This window comes from Medicago truncatula, chromosome 4, assembly GCF_003473485.1.
Source record: "Medicago truncatula cultivar Jemalong A17 chromosome 4, MtrunA17r5.0-ANR, whole genome shotgun sequence".
Lineage (NCBI taxonomy): Eukaryota > Viridiplantae > Streptophyta > Magnoliopsida > Fabales > Fabaceae > Medicago > Medicago truncatula.
The window spans coordinates 61,087,618-61,106,839 of NC_053045.1; the positions used below are offsets into that span (position 1 = coordinate 61,087,618).

Here is a 19,222-nt window from a genome sequence, read left to right on the forward strand (position 1 = left end):
TTACTCGTGGTCTCGTAATATTTTTTAGAGTCAACCAACTTTATTTTTTCTTTCACCTTTAACTCATGCAATAAAGACTTCATATCACAACATTGTTTTTAAAATCCCGACTTAAATAGCTAAATTATTATTGCTACTATTATTATTATTACCATCATCAAATTATATAGCTAAATTCATTCCACTAATTATCAAATAGTGTACCTTGTATCATTTATGCATATTATTATGGTAAAGGGAAATGACTTGGTCTTGATACCTAATTGTCTTATGTACTAGTAGTTAGTATATTGTAGGTTTGAGTTCCATTTGTTTTTCAATGCATGTACGTGTAGCAAAACCAATTTTCATCTTTATCTCATGTTACTATTAAACTAATATTAAATATAATGACCGATCCAAAATTGTAGAAAAGAAATGGGGACATGTATTTGAAAAGAAAATTTTGATCCAAGTTTTGGGCACTAAAACTCAAATTTCTCTGTAAGTTTTCGTTTTCTTTCACTCGTTAAGGTTTTTGATCTAAAATCATCCCTCTGTATCATTTTTCCCTTTTCTTTCAATCTAAATAAGTGATTTTCACATATAGTGTTTTCTTTTGTGCTTTTTCGTGATTTCGTAGTCTGAGTGCGGCGTTGTGTTGTTCGTCGTTTTGTGCGGCGTTGTTTAATTTTGCGTCTTGTTGCGGTGTTCGTTTGTTTCATATTGAAAGATCAGCTTCAGTCAATCACAGATTCAATCGATGATTTGGACGTCAACGTTGCAGATCCGGAAGCATGGGTATTCTGGTGATTTAGATTTCATCATATTTTTTGTAGGCATTTTGTAGTTATATGCTATTAACTTGGATATAGTGCCACTTATTTAGGGAGTTAGTGATAGGAGTATTTCACTATTAATAAGAACCGGTTACCTCCCTCGTTTTATTCATTCATCACTTTATTATTTCTTCAATTAGAAAAATAGAAAAACTGAGAGAGAAAGGAAACATTAGAGAGTCTCAGAACAAAGACTGTTGGGTGGAAACTTTAAGAGCTACTATTGAGAAGGTAAGGGCATCACTCCACACGCTTCCGTACATGTATATGTGTGTGTGTGTGTGTGTGTGTGTGTGTGTATATATATATATATATATATATATATATATTTGTGTTGTGATAATTATTGGTGTTGTTTTGAAATGAATGCTATGTATTATTAATTGGTGTTGTGATAATTACCTTGGTGGTTTTATTTTAGCATGAAATATTATGTGTTATTATTCTTGTGGTGTTGTTTTAACATAAATACTATTTGTTTATGGGTGAATAATCTTGAGTAACTAAAATGGTGATTCAACACTATATCCAAAGGTGGGATACTAGACCTTAGAGGCGAGGAGTTAGTACCCAATGGTGGGGTATTTATGGAGATATTCATGCATTAGATGACTCAGACAAATGCCCAATGGTGGGGGTACTGAACATCAAGTTTTAGGAGTCATTACCCAACAGTGGGGTGGTAACGATTCATATGCATTAGGTGATTCAGAATAATGGCCAATGGTGGGATACCGAACATTGAATTTTTAGAAGTTATTATCCAACGGTGGGGTATTGCCCAATGGTGGGGTATATTGTCCAATGGTGGGACATTTGGCTCCGCATAGAGGTGAAATCCGGATCATGAGCATTGGCATATAGACTTACCAATAGGATTAACGCATTTTAGTTAGGTTGTATCTTGGGGGTTAGGTGTGGTGATTATGAAATTGAAGTAACGTGTCATGTACGTTTTTGTTGTATTTTTATCGTTATAAAATTTAAGTCTGCATGCCTATTTGTACCATGTTTGTTAATTGGAGATGACCCTTACTTTTGGACAGGTGATCGTCAATCGTTTTTCCTCCTTGGCAGTGACGCCAAGGAGACAAAGCGATATAGTAGAAGAAGACGCACGTGAAATGGTGGTGCACATTTGGAGGCTTGATTTACTCTGACACTGGTATTAGCCTTGTTGAGAAAACTTTTCACAAGCATCCAGAACTTCGACGACCTAAGTGTAGTATTAGGTAGAAAAAGGTCAAGTGTCTTGTTATTAGGAATATTATATTTTTTACGTAAAATTTACAATTTTGGAAATTCAAAGAGAAAATTATTTATTGGTTTATTCTAGAGTTGATGAGTTTCACGTACTGATACTATTTTTTTTAAAAAAAAAATATTCGTCTTTTCACTAAGAATTATGCTAATTAACGTCCGAAAATTTCGGGTCGTTACACTGTGAATCTTTATCTTGCAGCAAAATGTGGAAAAATGCAACCGATGCGTGACCGAAATTGTATCAAGAACCTTTATATTATGATCGCAATTGCGGTTGCAGACCTCAGTTTAAAACCATGACCAAAAAATTGCATGGGAAAAATTGCCTTGGATCCGCTATAGCTATGGTCGCATAGCCGTTGAATCAAATTAAAGATAATTGTTTTTAACTTTGATTCAACGGTTGTACAACTGTTGCACAGTGTCTGGGCTTTCAGTAAGAGATCCAAACACAAACAATGATCTAGGTAAAAGCATACCTCAGTTCCAAATTTTGTAACATGATTTTGCATATGAAATTATTATGTCCTTAATGACAACGGTAAACACAGCTTTAGGCATATAAAAAAAATATATACAGTTTTATGAAAATCAGATACAAAAGCAATTCTAAAATATATTCTTATAATCAAATACTACACACATACATGTCTACTAAAAAATAATATTTTTTTCTTGCAAATCTGATTCACTTCTTCTGTTGAATGGCTTCTCTGTAATAGTATCCAAGATAGGTTTCCAAGATTGCATTCTACAAGGGCTTCTTCCACCACTCATCATGTTCATACCAATTTTCTCTTGCGCACCAACTCTACAAGGACTCCTTGAAGAAGAACTCCAAGGGATTGTTTGGTTCAGTGAAGGAATTGCTGTTGGAAACTTTTTGTAATCACATGGCTGCTTGGTTTTGGATTTTGCAGTGAGTCTCTTAGCTAAGCAAGCTAAATCAACAGGTGAAAAACCATCTTCAAGTATTGAGTATGGTAGCATGAAATATAGTTGACCAGGTTGGAGTTGACTATCTCCTTTCAATGGATTGTAGGATGAAGAAAGAAGCTGAATTGAGGTACAGACAAAGTAGTTTGGTGGATTTCCAATAACTTGGCTTGCTGAAATTGGTTGATCAAAATCTTCTACAAAACCATTCAGATGAATGACTCTGATATTATTTTTTAATATAGAGGATGTGTTGCAAGAATAACAAGCACCCATATCTCTCTGACTCTGCTTCTCAATTTGTGTAGATGCTAAATGAAACAAAATGAAAGAGGTGTAGTGAATAATAGAGATGTGTAGGTGGGTATTATATGCATGTGAGTGTGTGTTAATTTTTGTGCACATTAGACAAGTGGGGGTTGACAATTGATTATAATTTAACAGTACTTGTCAATTTGACAAGTGGGGTTTTAAAAGCCCTTTTTTGGAAATGAAATCAGTTGAGTAATGATAGTCAAAATTATTTTTTGGGTATCTATGTCATTGGTGCGGATGCTTGCCAATTTTATCAACGATTAATCTCACTTTAAATTTTGACTAATTATATGCAATAGAGTCTTTCCTTCCAACCAAGATTTTTCATCCTGAACACTTAAATATGAAACTTATATAAGGGATTTGAGTCCAGATCCGTTCAGATCAATTTTAGTAGAATCTCCCTTTCAAACCAAGATTTTTAATCTACAAGGCTTGAATCTGAAACTTGTATAAGGGATCTGAGTCCAGATCCGCTCGAGTCAATATAATGTTGACAAATGATAATTAATTTGATAGTCAAATGGATAATTATCTAGTTTTAAAGTCTTGAGGAAATGAAATGAAATGAAAATGAGTATGGATGGATAAGTTGCAAATGGATCTGATCTGGTAAAAAATACAAGGGTTAAATATGTTTTTGGTCCCTATAAAATTGGAAACATCTAAGTTTAGTCCTTACTTAATTTTAATAGCTTTTTTAATCCCTATAAAAAAATTACATATAATTTTAGTCCCTGCTAAAATTAAATTTATTTAATTATCCTTAAACTGTTAAATTTTAGAACGATTTTTTTGGAGACACTTTTAGAACATTATAAAAAGTTCATTTACTAAAATTTAGAATTTTTTTAACATGAGATAAATTAAATATGAATTTTTTAAATGACAAAATTTCAAGATAAAAGTCACAAAAGTTTGGTCGTAGAAATCAATTTTTGAACTAATTTTTCGGGGAGCAACTTTTAGTAATGTTTTGAACACATATATAAAAAATTGTTCAAAAATTCAAGAGTTTAAACATAATTAAACAAATTTGAATTTAGAAGGGATCAAAAGTGAGTGTAGAATTTTTTTACAGGGACTAAAAAACCTATTAAAATTAAGTAAGGACTAATCTTAAAAGATCTTAATTTTATAGGGACCAAAAACATATTTAACCCAAAATAAAATGCGATGAGTAAGTAATAATGCAGTTGAAATACTGAAACATCAAACAGCTATGACCTAAGCGTGTGAAATGTGCTAACACATGCACCCAACGGTGAGGTTTAGTAGTAAGACTTTTTCTAAAACAAGTTTGATTGGATGAGATGATACACTTTTCAGCCAACATGTCTCTGAATTAAATGAAGATATAGCCACCATTATAAAACAAGTTTGATTGGATCGATAAATGAGAACACTTTTTTCTTTGTTGCTCGTTTGGGTTGGACCTACAATGACCTTGTGGGCCCGTTCGGTGAGATGGGATGTATAGAGTGTGGAGCCTTGACGGTGAAGAATAAGACAAAAGTCTATGACAAATATAGAAAAATTCTTATCAAGCCTTTTTTTAACACATTTTTCTTATTGATCAAAATTTATGAATCTACTTCAATTTCATTGGATAAAATGTGTTTTGAGGCTGCAATTTGAACAAAGATTATAGTAGATTATCACAGCCAGAAATTCATATATAAGGTGAAACATGAGTTTAACTTTAATTTTTTTGTTTTTTTCATTAAATAAAGAGTAGGAGATTTGACTAGAAATTTGCTATTTGTTGTACTATAATTCAACAAATAACCATAAAACAGATTAGGCATCTACCGTAAAAGAGAAAAAGGTTCACCAGGGTTTATTTTAGTCAAATTGTAGTTGACACCTAGTAAAAAATGAGAGAAAAATGATTGACAATGATAGTTGTTACATGCCAGAAGTTCTTCTCAAGAAACTTCGGTGATAATTGATCACACAAGTAACTAAAAAGAGCTGGTACATCGATGCTAACTTATTTAATACAGTGGCTGTTGTTTTGTTCAAGGAAAAAAACAGAAAGTGAATTGAGTGCTAATTTTTTAATATTTTGAACAATTTTAATATGTATATTCTGCTGAAAAAGATGGATGAAAATAATCAAAATATCATAAGGTAGTCAATGTGAACAAGCCTTATAGTAGCAATAAGCAATTATAAATGAGTCACTCGAAAGTGAACAAGCCTTGTTTTAATGTGATCTCAACTTCGAAACTGTATTCAAAATCTTCATTACATATACGCGTTTAGCATGAGTATTCAAAAGATGAGAAAGGGAAAAAAGAAAATTCATTGCATTATATCTAAAGTTTATGTTAAGGGTCTTGGGGCACACTCACAGATACTTAAATTTCCTACCAACCTACATAATGATGAATTTTATATGTTATACTAATTCATTTGATACTTTTATTTTTTTTCTTTAACACCTTGGAGGATTGGATAATATGATACTTTCTATTTTTAGTAGGATGATATTATTACATCTAGGGTGCGTTTGGTTTGCAAAACAGCAAGTACAATACAGAATGGTACAAGAAAGAACAGCACAATACAAGGGAGAATAGCACGCGTTTGGTTTGCAAAACAGCAAGTACAGTACAGAACAGTACAAGAAAGAACAGCACAATACAAGGGAGAATAGCACAGGACAAATTTTTATGACATTGAATAATTTTTGTTTTATACGATTTTTGGGGGACAAAATGCTATTTTGATATTTTAGACAACTTGTACGTGGGACAAAAAGTTGTGTTGTGGTTTGCTGAGGGACAAAAATATCAGTTTTTGTCCTGTCTCTTGCCTCCAGTTTGTCCTGTACCTGAAACAGTTTTACAAATGAAACACTGGACAACTAGAGTTGTTTTGTCGTGTCCTTCATTTTTTAACAAATCAAACGCACCCCTAGTGTATAAGTTTTGGCCTTCTAACCAATTGTGGTAATAAGTAATGACAGTCAATTTTTCAGGCAAAGATAGATGTACAAAATGTCCTGGTCTTAACCAAGTTGTTTGGGCTCTAGTGGCAAGGAGCTCCTTCCAAGGACGTACCTGGGGAATATCGGGTTCGATTCCCAGGGGGAACAACGCTTGGCCAGTGCGCATGACTCTACACATGAACCAGATTAGTCGTCCACCTTTGGTGGGTCGGAAACCGATGCGAAAGCAAAAAAAAAATGTCCTAGTCTTAAGCCCAAACTAAAGCATCACAGATAAATGGTGCATATAATTACATGTGTCACTTAGCTCATGAAAATAAAAATTATATATATGCACCACATAGTACTTAAGAATTATATTCACCAAGCAAAGTAGCACTTTGAGTTATATTTTCTTATTTTCCAAGATCATAAAAGAGAAAACAAAGATGAATCAATCCCAGAATCCAAGCCATCAAGCCGGCCAAGCTGCGGGACAAGCTCAGATGAGTTTTTAGTCCCATCATGCATTGGATATATATATATATATATATATATATATATATATATATATATATGCCCTTTTAGATGTATATTTTAAATTATTGAAGCATGATAGTTTGATATAGTGTTATTGCTGATTTAGGAAAAAGGAAGCAGCATGATGGACAAGGCGAGCAATGCTACTCAATCTGCCAAAGAGTCTTGCCAAGAGGTTTGAACATTTAACTAAACAATTTAGTTATATTCATAGAATTTTATCAAGAAATTATACACAAATACCAGACATGTCACTCATGATTCGTGGACAACGATAACAATTTAAAATTAAAAATATGAAAGTGATTCAATATAACTAACTATATGGGTCGTGTTAGACACTGATATATGTCGAACATCAAACACATTTTCAATCTTATATATTGATACTGCATAGATAATCAATAATAGTTGAGAGGAACATAATGATTGGAGAGAGACGGTGATGAGGATTCGTGTCCCTCACTAACATTTCTAACAATTATTAACATTTGCGATAAAAAGAAAACTATGTCTCTGATGATTGTGGATAAATAATTTAATGAAAAAATTAGAGTAAAAAGTATGTAAATGGTCATTCTTAAATTATCAATTTTGGTAACTGATGAAACTGTTTGTTGTTGTAGGCTGGTCAGTAAATGAAGGCAAAGGCACGAGAGGTTGCTGACGCAGTAAAAAGTACAGATGGTGCTCACAAATGAATCTATGAAGCGGAGAGTTCTCTTAAGCAACTATTTGCAAACATTGATCTTTTGTTGTTGTTTTATCTTATGGTTTCTATGCATTGATTTTTTTATATTTGCCTCTAGTAATTTTTTTAATCCTTTTTGGATGGTTTTATATGATTGGTTGTAACACACCATATGCTTCAATGGAGAGAGACTATAGTTTTATCCCACAGTTTGTCATGATTTTTGTTTGTTTAAATTATAAGAATTTTCAAGGTAATATATATATTCTTTGGTTGTTTTGATAATTATATTGACTTTGATGTGAGCACAAATCTATGGTGGTTAAGCATTATGCTTCTGCTATGGGCCATTAATTAGAGATTGCTATATTTGCTTATATCTTGAGTATTTAAGTGAATTTTTTTTTTATTTAGGTGATTTTAATAGTTAAGTTATCTTTATTATTAATGTAATCCATTTTGCTAAAAAAAATAATATTGCAATCCATAACATTATTTGCAGGATTCAAATAAAATATACATAGTACTTTTCAAAATAAAACCAATCAATTCAAACAAAAAACACTCTCTCCGTTGTAAGCTATAAACCACTTTAAAAAAAAAAATTGTTTCAAATTATAAATCATTTTAAAATATAAAAAAAAACATTAATGTTATGTTTTTATTAGACCCTTGGCCATTTATTATTATCTTTTTATAAATTCTTAAATTGATCTTCTCCGTATCATTAATGAATAATAATATTATAAAATAATTCATAATTCTCTTTTTTATATAAAATTAATTATATTTTTTAATTTGTGTAAAATTACCAAAGCGCCATATAAAATTAATTATATTGAGTTTCATAGTTATTTCACCTTTTAAAAATAAGACGATTTTTTCTACTTCCACCCTGAAAATTACTCGTTACATCCAAATTTCATTAGAATTTGTTGAGAATATCAAAATTGCCCTTTTGCATCTAATTTTTCAAAACTCCTTTTTTATATCTCTATCTAAATATGCATCTGATCTCTCACAAACATGCATGGAGTCTGACCAATCTCAATGAAATCAAGCTTCTTCAATTTCTTTCTGTCCTTTGTGTTTGAAAATTGTTTTTCGATTGTCTTCGATTTAAAGTTTTTTCCTTGGTTTTAGGGGTATAGTGTAAAGTGTCGTAACCTAATATTTTTTCTTCAAAAAAAAAAAATATTTTCTTCGATTTTAGAGGTTTATGTGAATTTAGTTGTTTATAGTTTAGTATGTATAAACCCAGTTTTTGATGGTGTATGCAATTTGAGTTGAGTTTACGTACGACTACGTAAACTTAGTTTACAAATACTACCGTAAACTCAGTTTACATGACTTACGTAAACTGAGTTAATATAATCTTAATTTATTGGATAATACAATGAATCATTTATTTTATTTTAAGGGTATGTTAATCATTTTGAAGTATAACCAGATTTCTTTCGAATGTGACTAGAAAAATTCAAATAAGACAAGACCATATCATCTTTTTCACACACAAATTTATCCATATTTAATCAAGAAAATCATAATAGTTTAAGATAAACTAAGTAACCAAAAGTAGTTGTCTCTTTTGCAATTAGGGCGTAACCACAACTGCATCTTGGCATCTGCTTTGATCGTATACAATTTTTTTAAGCAAAGGAAAATATTATAAATAAAAAGAAAGTACAAAAAGTTGAGGGGGCGTATCCAGCAGACCCAGATTCTTTGTTGTAAAAATATTACATAGTTTCACTTTGCTAATCTCGACCACTGATTTTTGATTGAACGTTTTAAATTATAAAATCAATAGTACATAGTAAAACGATCTCAGTCGTCGATTGAAGATTGAAAACCAAGATATGTTATAGCGTCCTATTGTAACAACAGCGGATCTAGTTCGGTATCCCAGCAACTCTAAATCACCCTAAAATGGATATTTCAATAACGATACACAAAAGTGGTATTCCAAAACCAAATTGTAAAATCTGCAAGCATCATATCAAACAAGAGAGAATATGAATAAACTCAAACTCATCTTTTGAGGAATGGTGAATGAATCGACCGCTGGCATAGACATATTGTGAACCAACGACCCTTAGTAACAACAAAACAACAAGCTTAAAACGCCCTTTCGAGCCAAATAAAACCGTGGCAATGAACAATCGAAAGAAAATCAATGACAACTAACTTGATCTTGTTCATCACCGACCACCGTAAAGTGACAAGTCTAACTTCTAGATCTTAGAAAATCAATGACAACTAACTTGATCTTGTTCATCACCGACCATCGTAAAGTGACAAGTCTAACTTCTAGATCTCAAAGATTGACGACGTCATACTCAATGAAGTGAGCCGACGACGAGCAAATCTACTTTTACGGCACGACAACGAACAAATCCTTACTGAAAATAGCAAAAACTATCCATATCGACGAAACTCAAATACTGCATCATATAAATCAATTTTTTTTTGAGAGATGCATCATACAAATCAATGTTAATTAATATAATGTGGACATTATTTTTTAGATGGTTTAAGAAAAGTGTACTATTTCATGTTTTTTTTAAGGAGTACTATTTCATGCTTGTTTAATATAAAAAGAACTTTTATTGCTTCTCCTTTTTTTCTTTTTTTAATAGATATTGCTTCTCCTTAACTATATTACAATATATATAAAGAAAACAATTACGTTCGGTTGTTTTGAACTAACTTTTTTTTCTTTTAAAAATATTCTCAATTTTCAATACAAATGTAATAAATATATAATAATAAATTTAAATATTAAAATAAAAGTGGAATAACCACGATATAAATTTACATATGTTCAAATTTTTTTTTTTTTTTTTATCAATTAAAAAGTGTATCAAACTAAACTATTATATTTATATTTACTTTTTCACTATCCCAATTAGACTCTTAAACAACTTTTTCTATAATAAAGATTGTTGTTGGTGTCATTAAAAAAAAAGAATTTATATTATATATTTCTATTAGATTGTTCGTGTCATTGAAATAGATAATCATGGTTAGTTTTGTTTGTTATAACTGAAAACAACAAACATTTATATTTTTGATTTTAAACTAAATCAGAAGAATTTCATAACAGAAAATACCATTCATATTTTTAAATATTAATGCAATAAAAAGAACAAATATCTGTCTTTTTCGCTGGTAAACATAATTAAAACCTCCCTAAAATAAAACCTCCCTAAAAAAACGTAATTAAAATCTTAAAAAAACACCCCCTAAATTACAGGCACCTTTGTGTTGTTTTCTTGAATAATATAGGAACCTTTTCAAAAAAAGTCTTTAAAATTACAGGCACTGTGAAAGTATTGGGAAGAAAAGATACAACAATTATCCACCACCAATCACAAATCGTTTTGTGGCATTCATAATCCCAAACACCAACAAACAAAGTTTTGATCTTTTTCTTCCCAAACCAGAAATTTAATTCAATTCAGTTTTAATAGTTATCATTATTCCCCATCTCACTAAGAAAGTTTTGATCTTTCGTTTCTTCCAATCATTATTATCAAGATTTGATTTGATTTACGTTAGTTAATCAATCAATCAATCTTCCTCAACCTCTTTCGACGCATTCCAGGTATAAAAAGGGAATCTTTTTATTTTATTCTATTTTCTTTCTAACTTATGCCAAATTTTAGTATTCTATATTTCAATTTCAGTTTTTGTACCCAAATACGGAAATGGTATTTCGATTTTTCTACTAAAGTTTCTATTTTTATTTTTAATTGTTAATTTCTTAGGTTTTTACATGTTTCTGTGCATTTTATGTTGCTTTTGATGTCTTGTATATGTTTCTGAACATGTGGGTGATTATTCATTTGCTACTAGGATTGAATTTAAGTGTAAGATTTAGAGGTTTAAGAAATGTGACTTATTCTTTATTCTTTATTGTTTTTGTTTTCAGATTTTTCTGCATCAATCTATTTAGGATTCATTGTAAGGAGTAGGTTATCTGCCCTTGATTTGTGTGTGGACCGAAAAAAATTGTTTCTGGAGGTGAAAACCGTGTGATGCATTTTTTAATTAGATGAAGTCGGACAAAGATTGGCGTTTAGGAAGCATGGGTGATATGCAGATATTGCCCGGGTCTCGGCACCGTCCTCCCATGAAGAAGCCAATGTGGATTATTGTCTTAGTGTTATTTGTATGCGTATTTCTAATAATTGCTTACATGTACCCTCCACAAAGTAGTTCTTCAGCCTGTTACATCTTCTCTTCTAGAGGGTGCAAGCGATTTTCTGATTGGCTTCCACCTGCTCCTGCAAGAGAATACACCGATGAAGAGATTGCATCGCGTGTTGTGATTAAGGATATTTTGACCTCACCGCCGGTTGTTTCGAAAAAATCAAAGATTGCTTTCATGTTTTTGTCGCCTGGTTCCCTCCCACTGGAAAAATTATGGGACAACTTTTTCCAAGTAAGTGTTGGCTACTTTACTCATTTGTTTTATTACATTCAAGCTATTGTTTCTCAGTTATCGTCTTATCGGTTTGGAAGAAATTCGATGTTCATTTTTGAAATATATTTATGACGGTTGTTTAATCACAGAATATCTCCCAGTTTAGTAGTTTAGTTGATGTTCTGCATTTTTTTATCAGTAAAAGAATCAATGGTTCAAATTCATTTATTTGTTTTTGATGATTCTTAATGCTTCATAAAGAAGTATTAACTTGTTGGGACCTGGGAGACTTTGGGAATTTCATTGATTCTGTAAGAAAACTAAATTGGAATGGTTAATAAGGGGAGCCACTTATTGTTGCAACCTTAGCCGAAATTTATGTTTTGCTTGAAAATTGCTAGAGTTTCTCAAACTTGGGTAATGATGTGCAAAGGATACTGTTGCATGGTTTATACACAGCATTTTCCAACATGACTTGTGTTTGTGGAAACAGTTGTGACAATGATGTTTACGGTGGCATAGTAGATATACAATGCAAGTTGTGAAATATGTTTTCCTAATAAACTCTTCATAAATGTAGTGTAATGAATAAATATCCTGAACATTTTTTTTTGGTAATTTCAATGGCTGATACTTGGTTGTCTATGCTTCTGAATCCTGTTCATCTAGCAATGTGCATTTACCTGGAAGATTTTCTCCTTTATGGCAGGGTCATGAAGGCAAGTTCTCAGTTTATGTGCATGCATCCAAGTCTAAACCAGTTCATGTGAGCCGTTACTTTGTCAACCGGGATATACGCAGTGGCCAGGTACATATAGTCTTGTTATTGTTCAGTTTTCTGTCATTTGTGAATTGTATTCTATCATATGTTTGAGTTTATACGTTCTGTTACGGAAATCATACTTTAAATATGTGTCATTTTCCTTTTTTGTTGAACTTGTGAATTTCAAGTTTTGATCGTAGGAAAATAGAATATTATTGTTGACTTGAGAAATTAATTTGTACTGATTTAATGAATGGGTTTTTATGTATAATGTTTTAATACCTCTACATTATAGACATTTTATATTTTCCAAAGCAGAAAGTAGAATGAGTACCACATATGCAAACCATTGGAGATGCCATTGTTTTTTTTGGCAATCTAAAATAGAAGTATAAAATTCTACTGCACTTTTTCTTGTTAAATATGAGATTGCAGCTTATGTTTTATTCAGTGGAATAAGTATAACCTCATCTGGTCCAGTCTGGGTTTTGACTCCAAATTTACTTTATTTGGCTTGCATGAGCAATTTTATGTCCTCCTAGTTGATGTTTTGATTAATTCGTATTTTATGAATTCATTGCTGATTTTTTTGGTTCAAGCTAATTTCAACTTTTTTGGTCTAATAATTGTAATACTGACGTCAAGTGTAATTATCTGCCTTCCAGTAACCAGTAGTTTTCTAGTGGAGGTTCTTGTAACCCGTAGTCATGTCGTTTGCAGGTGGTGTGGGGTAAAATTTCTATGGTTGATGCAGAGAGACGGATATTGGCGACTGCCCTTCAAGATCCTGATAACCAGCACTTTGTTTTACTTTCTGATAGGTACATGGTTATGAGATTGCTTATATTCTGTTCATGCTGATTAATTAGTTTTATTGGTTTAATTAATTTCTTATTTTTTTGCATTGATTTTTGCAGCTGTGTACCTCTATATCATTTTGACTATATTTACAACTATCTGATGCATACAAATATCAGCTATGTTGACTGGTATGTGAGTTATTAAGCAATATTACATTGTAGGGCATTTTATTGAGTCGATAGTTCTTCTCTATGCTTTTTGCTATCAATCTGATCTCATTCGCTAAAGCAAAATTTTATCTTCTCTTATTAGCTTTAAGGATCCTGGTCCTCATGGGAATGGGAGGTACTCAGATCGCATGTTACCTGAAGTTGAGGTGAAAGACTTTAGAAAGGGTGCACAGGTATGTCTATGCTGAAGCATGTTGGAGATAGAATTCAGTATTTTAAATATAAATTTTACTTATTTTTTATAGAATACGAATTTAAACAGTGTTTGCGCTAGTTTTTGAGAGCTTCTCAATTAAATTAAGTACTCACTCCGTTTCAAAATGAGTGTCGCTTTAGCCAATTGCACACAGATTAAGGAATGGAATAAAGTAGTCAAATGTCATAGCAATTTTACCAAATTATCCTAATCAACTATTGGTTTGTTTTTCATTAAAGAAAAAATAATACTTTGGAAGTAGTGTAACATAATATTAATTGAAGGGTACAATTGAAAAGAAAAAGTTATTATTGCATTGGAAACTGAAAGTGACATTCATTTTGAAACAATTCTTTTTGGCTAAAACGACACTCATTTTGAAACAGAGGAAGTATTATTTTCTAACTTATAGAAAGCCTCATATAAGTTGACAAGTGTTCACAGAAAAGCTCGATGAAGTAGCTTCTACAAAAGCTGAGGTGTAGAAATTTATTACAACTTATAGCTATTAGTTTGAATACTCGAAGTCATCGTAGGATATATATATATTTTTTTTCCTATTCCCATTAATTGCTTATTGAAAGCATTGTCTGGACCAGGGGTTGCAACATTTTCAATTTTTTTTAAAAAAAATTGGGGAAGGGGGAAATTTTATTAATCAAAGTGGCGGCACTAATGGCCATTTTACAATTGTCTCTGAGGGGATTCGAACTCAGTACCGTGAAGTTACAAGGCTAATCTCTTTCCACTGAGCTAGCCCCTCAAGTGTGCATCATTTTACAATTGTCTTTCACAGGATTCCAACTGGATAAACTGAAGTTCCTATTTCTCCATAACTTTTCTTTCCAATCAATGACTTTATGTTCAATAGAGTTGACTAGAATATCAATTCTAGTGCATGGTATTAGTTGAGTCTTTTGTCATAAAAGGTGATAAATAAATTCTAAATAACGAAAATTACACTTGTGTGAAATTCTTTACACTAGCTCTTGTTTACCCAATCAGTATCACTACACGTCTATTTCATCGAGTGTTTTGTTTGATATACGTGTGTATGCATGTACCCCATTTAGTAGATTCATTTTCATTGTTCAATTTCTTCTGCAGTGGTTTTCTATGAAGCGGCAGCATGCTGTTATAGTTATGGCTGATTACCTGTATTACTCAAAATTTCGGGCTTACTGCCAGGTAGAGTTATTTTTATATATTGTTGTCGTTAAAACTTAAAACAATTTCTCTCATAAAGGTTTGTTGACCATCTTTATTTCTGCCCTAAATTATCCTAGTCATCAAACTAAACAAGTTTATCATTTCATTTAATGAGGTTATATATGCTGGGCTTCTAATTATCTCTCTTTAGCATAGTATATGGATGTGCATTCTGTTACTTAAGCTTAAATGGATTGTTCTATCATTTCAGTCCAAGATGTTATTGAAACATGTTGTCTCTGTTGCTCTACGATTTTATAGCTTAAAAAAACAATAATAGTAGTGTAGATGTAAACACATACAGGGAAATGCACAAACTACAAAGTGTGCCTCACAAAATTCTAAAAGAATAGCAAAATGGAAAACCAAGCGCATCATTATCTTAGATATCAGGTCGATGTTGCGTAGGACAATATAGTGTTTCTTATGTAGTTTGTGAAGTAGAGTTCCTTGCAACGATTCAGGACTTCTAATCCCATATATGATCTGCTCCCTAAAATACAAAAGAAATTCCTTATTGTCCTCGGAGCTATAGAACTGATGTGCAAATGATCTATTGCTAGTCATCTTATGTGCCAGTTTTATGGCTTAGATGGTTAAGGTGATTAATTTTGTTGTGATAATTCAGAATTTTTTAATCCCTCAGATGAACTTCCATCCAAACTAGAAAAGCAACACCTTTTTGTCCGTAGAAAACGTAAAATGTATTTGCAAACTATCTATGATCAGTTATAGGTCCCTGAAGCTATGAAATATAAGTTCGACATTGATGTGAAATTTCTTAATACCACAGCCTGGTTTGGAGGGGAAGAATTGCATTGCTGACGAGCATTACTTGCCAACCTTCTTCCAGGTGAGAATTCAACTGCAATATATTTATTTCATTTTTTACATTAACATTCTTCAATTTCCAGTTAATCTAACTTATGCATTTGATTTTAGATTGTTGATCCTGGTGGAATTGCAAACTGGTCAGTAACCCATGTTGACTGGTCCGAAAGAAAATGGCATCCAAAGTCATATAGGGATCATGATGTTACATATGAGCTTTTGAAGAATATCACGGTATAGTTCTGTTAACATAAACTTTTATAATACTCAATATTCATTCCTTTTGGTTAGCAGCTAGGAAATAAATGTCATTTTATTTCATTTCACCCCTTTCCATCAATAGAAACACAAGTCTGGGACCGGTACCACTGGAGTAGATTTAAATACTGGTTGGCAATACATGTACATTCGTAGATATTAGCAGAAGCGAATGCTATTCTTGTTTAAAGGAAAAATACAATTTTGCTTTATGGGACAGTTAGCGTGGGACTCTGGTTAATTTTCCATCTTCACTTTTGATCCCTCCTTTTAAGTAAACTCATATGTAAAATTCATATTTTTGAATAAAATTTTGCAGAAAAGTTTATGATATTATAAGAATCTCTCCCAAAAGAAATTAGAATTTTTTAACAAAACAAGAATTAAATATGAATTTTTATATTTTTGGTGGTTAAAAATTCATATTTAATTCATATTTTGTTAAAATATTCTAACTTTTTTGGGGAGAGATTTTTACAATATTCTACACATTTCTTCATAATTTCATTAAAAAATACACGAGTTGACTTAAAAATAGGGACCAAAAGTTGTGATTGAAAATTTTATAGGGACTAAAAGTTGGAGGAAAATTTTAGAGGGACTAAAACGAAAAGTTGGTATATTTATAGGGAGGGACCAAAAACATATTTAACCCTTCCTTTTTTATAATAAAACACCAAATCCAACTTTTAGGAGAATTAAAAGAGACATCAAGTTGGGGAATCCCCTTTCTGTAGTAATATCATTATAGTTATTATTTCTGTAGAAAGTCAAGTTTATTGCAACTGTGCAAGTATCTGTCCACTCATCATTGCCTTTTCATTTTTTCTTCAAGTTATGTTTTGCGGATATTCACTGTAATTTTTATACTTGCAGTCCGTTGATGTTAGTGTACACGTCACCAGTGATGAGAAGGTATGCTATATGAGATACTTATCTGATTTGTTGAGAATGAATGAACTGGCTTGATGAATTACCTTGTGTTTCTACAGAAAGAAGTGCAAAGTTGGCCTTGCTTATGGAATGGGATTCAGAAGCCATGTTACCTATTTGCTAGGAAATTCACTCCTGAAACACTGGACAAGTTGTTGCATCTATTTTCCAATTATTCAACACCTTGGACTTGAATCCTCTTCGGCTAGTTTGATCGATTCTTTGGTCAGATAACTTGTTGCTTTTGGCCTCCATATTGGTTTCTCATATCACATGAGAGTTGTAAATTGCAGCATTGTTGAGGCTTGATCGCCTGCCGGCCACATATTTTGGGTGCAAGGTAAACTGGCATTGCTAGGGTGGCCTGAGACATTGACAGGAGGTTAACGATATAGGGTTGCTTCCTCGGGGATTGTTGGATGACTGAACTAATATTTTCCCTACCATTTTTGGTTATATAAGTTTTATCTTTAACATGGTAAATTTTGGGGGAATATTATCAGCTCATCTAATGCTTGTTGATCTTTGTAAAACTTGCTTAAGTTGAAAATATACAACGCCTTACTGTCTCTATTCAGAAGTTCCTTTCTCCATTCTTATGTTTACTTTTTTGATGTCATATATGTTGCTTATCTTTTGTCAGTGTTTTTCTATCCCTCCCTTGATGTCAGCCTCGTGTGTGTGTGTGTGTGTGTGTGTGAATTATTAGGATAATAATAAAAGTTTGAAGACTGATAAAAAATGCAAGGTCTAATGACATATGGTAAACAAGATCACGACTGCGATTCATTTACCACATTTACTTCAGTTACAAGTAGGCATTTAGAAAAGAAAGGGTGCAATGAAGAAGGGTTTTTGGAGTCTGATATGAGCGTGAAAAGAGCAAACATGAACCAATGACAACTGCCAGCAAAACAACACCCTTCTTGCTTTTCAGGCAGCATGCCGGCAAGTCATCTTTGGCTCAAATCTACTCTCTACACTTTCATACAAGACACTTTCTTTCATCCATAAAAACATTTATATTGAGATTTATATATAGGCTCCCATATTTCAGTTATTACTGCATGCACATTGCACATGCAACTGATCATTATTTATAGGTAGAGAAAGGGAACATAATGAATCCTACATACATCTCATCTCACAGTTCAACAACTTTATCATTTGATTCCCAAATTCTTTCAACCTATACGTGGCCCTACATTGCCATGCTATTTCTTATCCAAAACAAATCTTTGTTTCAGAATCAATTTACACTTTAGCTATTAGCTAGGAACACTAAGCATAAGTTGACTTAATCTATTTCATTCCACACAATTAGTTGATTGCATTAGTGTATCTCAACTGGCATTTGGACATGCGCAGTTGACTAAATCTAGATTTTCCAGTTAAGAATTTGATTCTAAATGAAATTAATCATAGAAATTTAAGTAATGTTATTTGAACATCTAAAAATTGACATCATATCCAACATCATATAAAAATATATTATTTATAACTACTGGTGTGATTGAAATAGATAGAAAACAATAATAAAAAAAAACAAAATTGTATCCATACCGTATAAAAATACGGACATCAAAAGTGGTCTCCACATTACATTTCTCTTAAATTCCTGCTAGGGATACAGAATTTAGAAAAGTAAAAAGGAAAGTATAATTAAAGCTGAAGAGAAATACGTGTTATATAATTCATAGATGTGATAATTGAACTATATTTATCGAAAATGTTGACTGTGTTATAGAAATGGTGCTAAGAAGAAAGAATAATAAGAATATTGGTACGTTGTTACTGATGCAGTGTACTATCTGAATATGACACGTATGTTGCTAGGAACATATGATAGAAATGCCCATACTATTTTCTTGTACAGTACTTAAAATTCAAAGTAACCAATCAGAAACCAATAAAGAAGTCAAAATGTAATGAGAATCTGTTTTGAGATGAGTGAGAACAAATTTTGATTGAAGACATTGCCATATCAGAAGAATGGGGTAGGGATACCATTAATTGATTACTGTTTGTTTTATACTCTATTCTATTCCCACAATAACAAGTTAATGAATGAATC

The 19,222-nt window shown here is 31.9% G+C and overlaps 2 protein-coding genes across 2 annotated transcripts; one reads left to right on the top strand and one right to left on the bottom strand.

Annotated features, from left to right (window-relative positions):
* Positions 1-2,641: 2,641 nt before the first annotated feature.
* On the bottom strand, positions 2,642-3,402 carry LOC11445795 (uncharacterized). Its single transcript, XM_003610016.4, has one exon. The coding sequence runs from the start codon at positions 3,291-3,293 to the stop codon at positions 2,736-2,738; it is 558 nt and encodes a 185-aa protein (XP_003610064.1). The 5' UTR covers positions 3,294-3,402; the 3' UTR covers positions 2,642-2,735.
* Positions 3,403-10,878: 7,476 nt separating this feature from the next.
* LOC11446017 (glycosyltransferase BC10) lies at positions 10,879-17,767 on the top strand. Its single transcript, XM_003610018.4, has 11 exons — positions 10,879-11,105; positions 11,433-11,945; positions 12,637-12,735; positions 13,411-13,511; positions 13,608-13,679; positions 13,804-13,894; positions 15,025-15,105; positions 15,920-15,979; positions 16,069-16,191; positions 17,092-17,130; positions 17,208-17,767. The coding sequence occupies exons 2-11, from the start codon at positions 11,556-11,558 to the stop codon at positions 17,340-17,342; spliced, it is 1,191 nt and encodes a 396-aa protein (XP_003610066.1). The 5' UTR covers positions 10,879-11,105; positions 11,433-11,555; the 3' UTR covers positions 17,343-17,767.
* The last annotated feature ends 1,455 nt before the right edge of the window (positions 17,768-19,222 follow it).

Coding starts and splice junctions, on each gene's coding strand:
- LOC11445795 (XM_003610016.4), bottom strand. CDS start 3,293: ATGGGTGCTTGTTATTCTTGCAACACATCCTCTATATTAAAAAATAAT.
- LOC11446017 (XM_003610018.4), top strand. CDS start 11,556: ATGAAGTCGGACAAAGATTGGCGTTTAGGAAGCATGGGTGATATGCAG. Junction 13,895..15,024: donor ACTTTAGAAAGGGTGCACAG/GTATGTCTATGC, acceptor TTTCTTCTGCAG/TGGTTTTCTATGAAGCGGCA. Junction 17,131..17,207: donor ACGTCACCAGTGATGAGAAG/GTATGCTATATG, acceptor GTGTTTCTACAG/AAAGAAGTGCAAAGTTGGCC.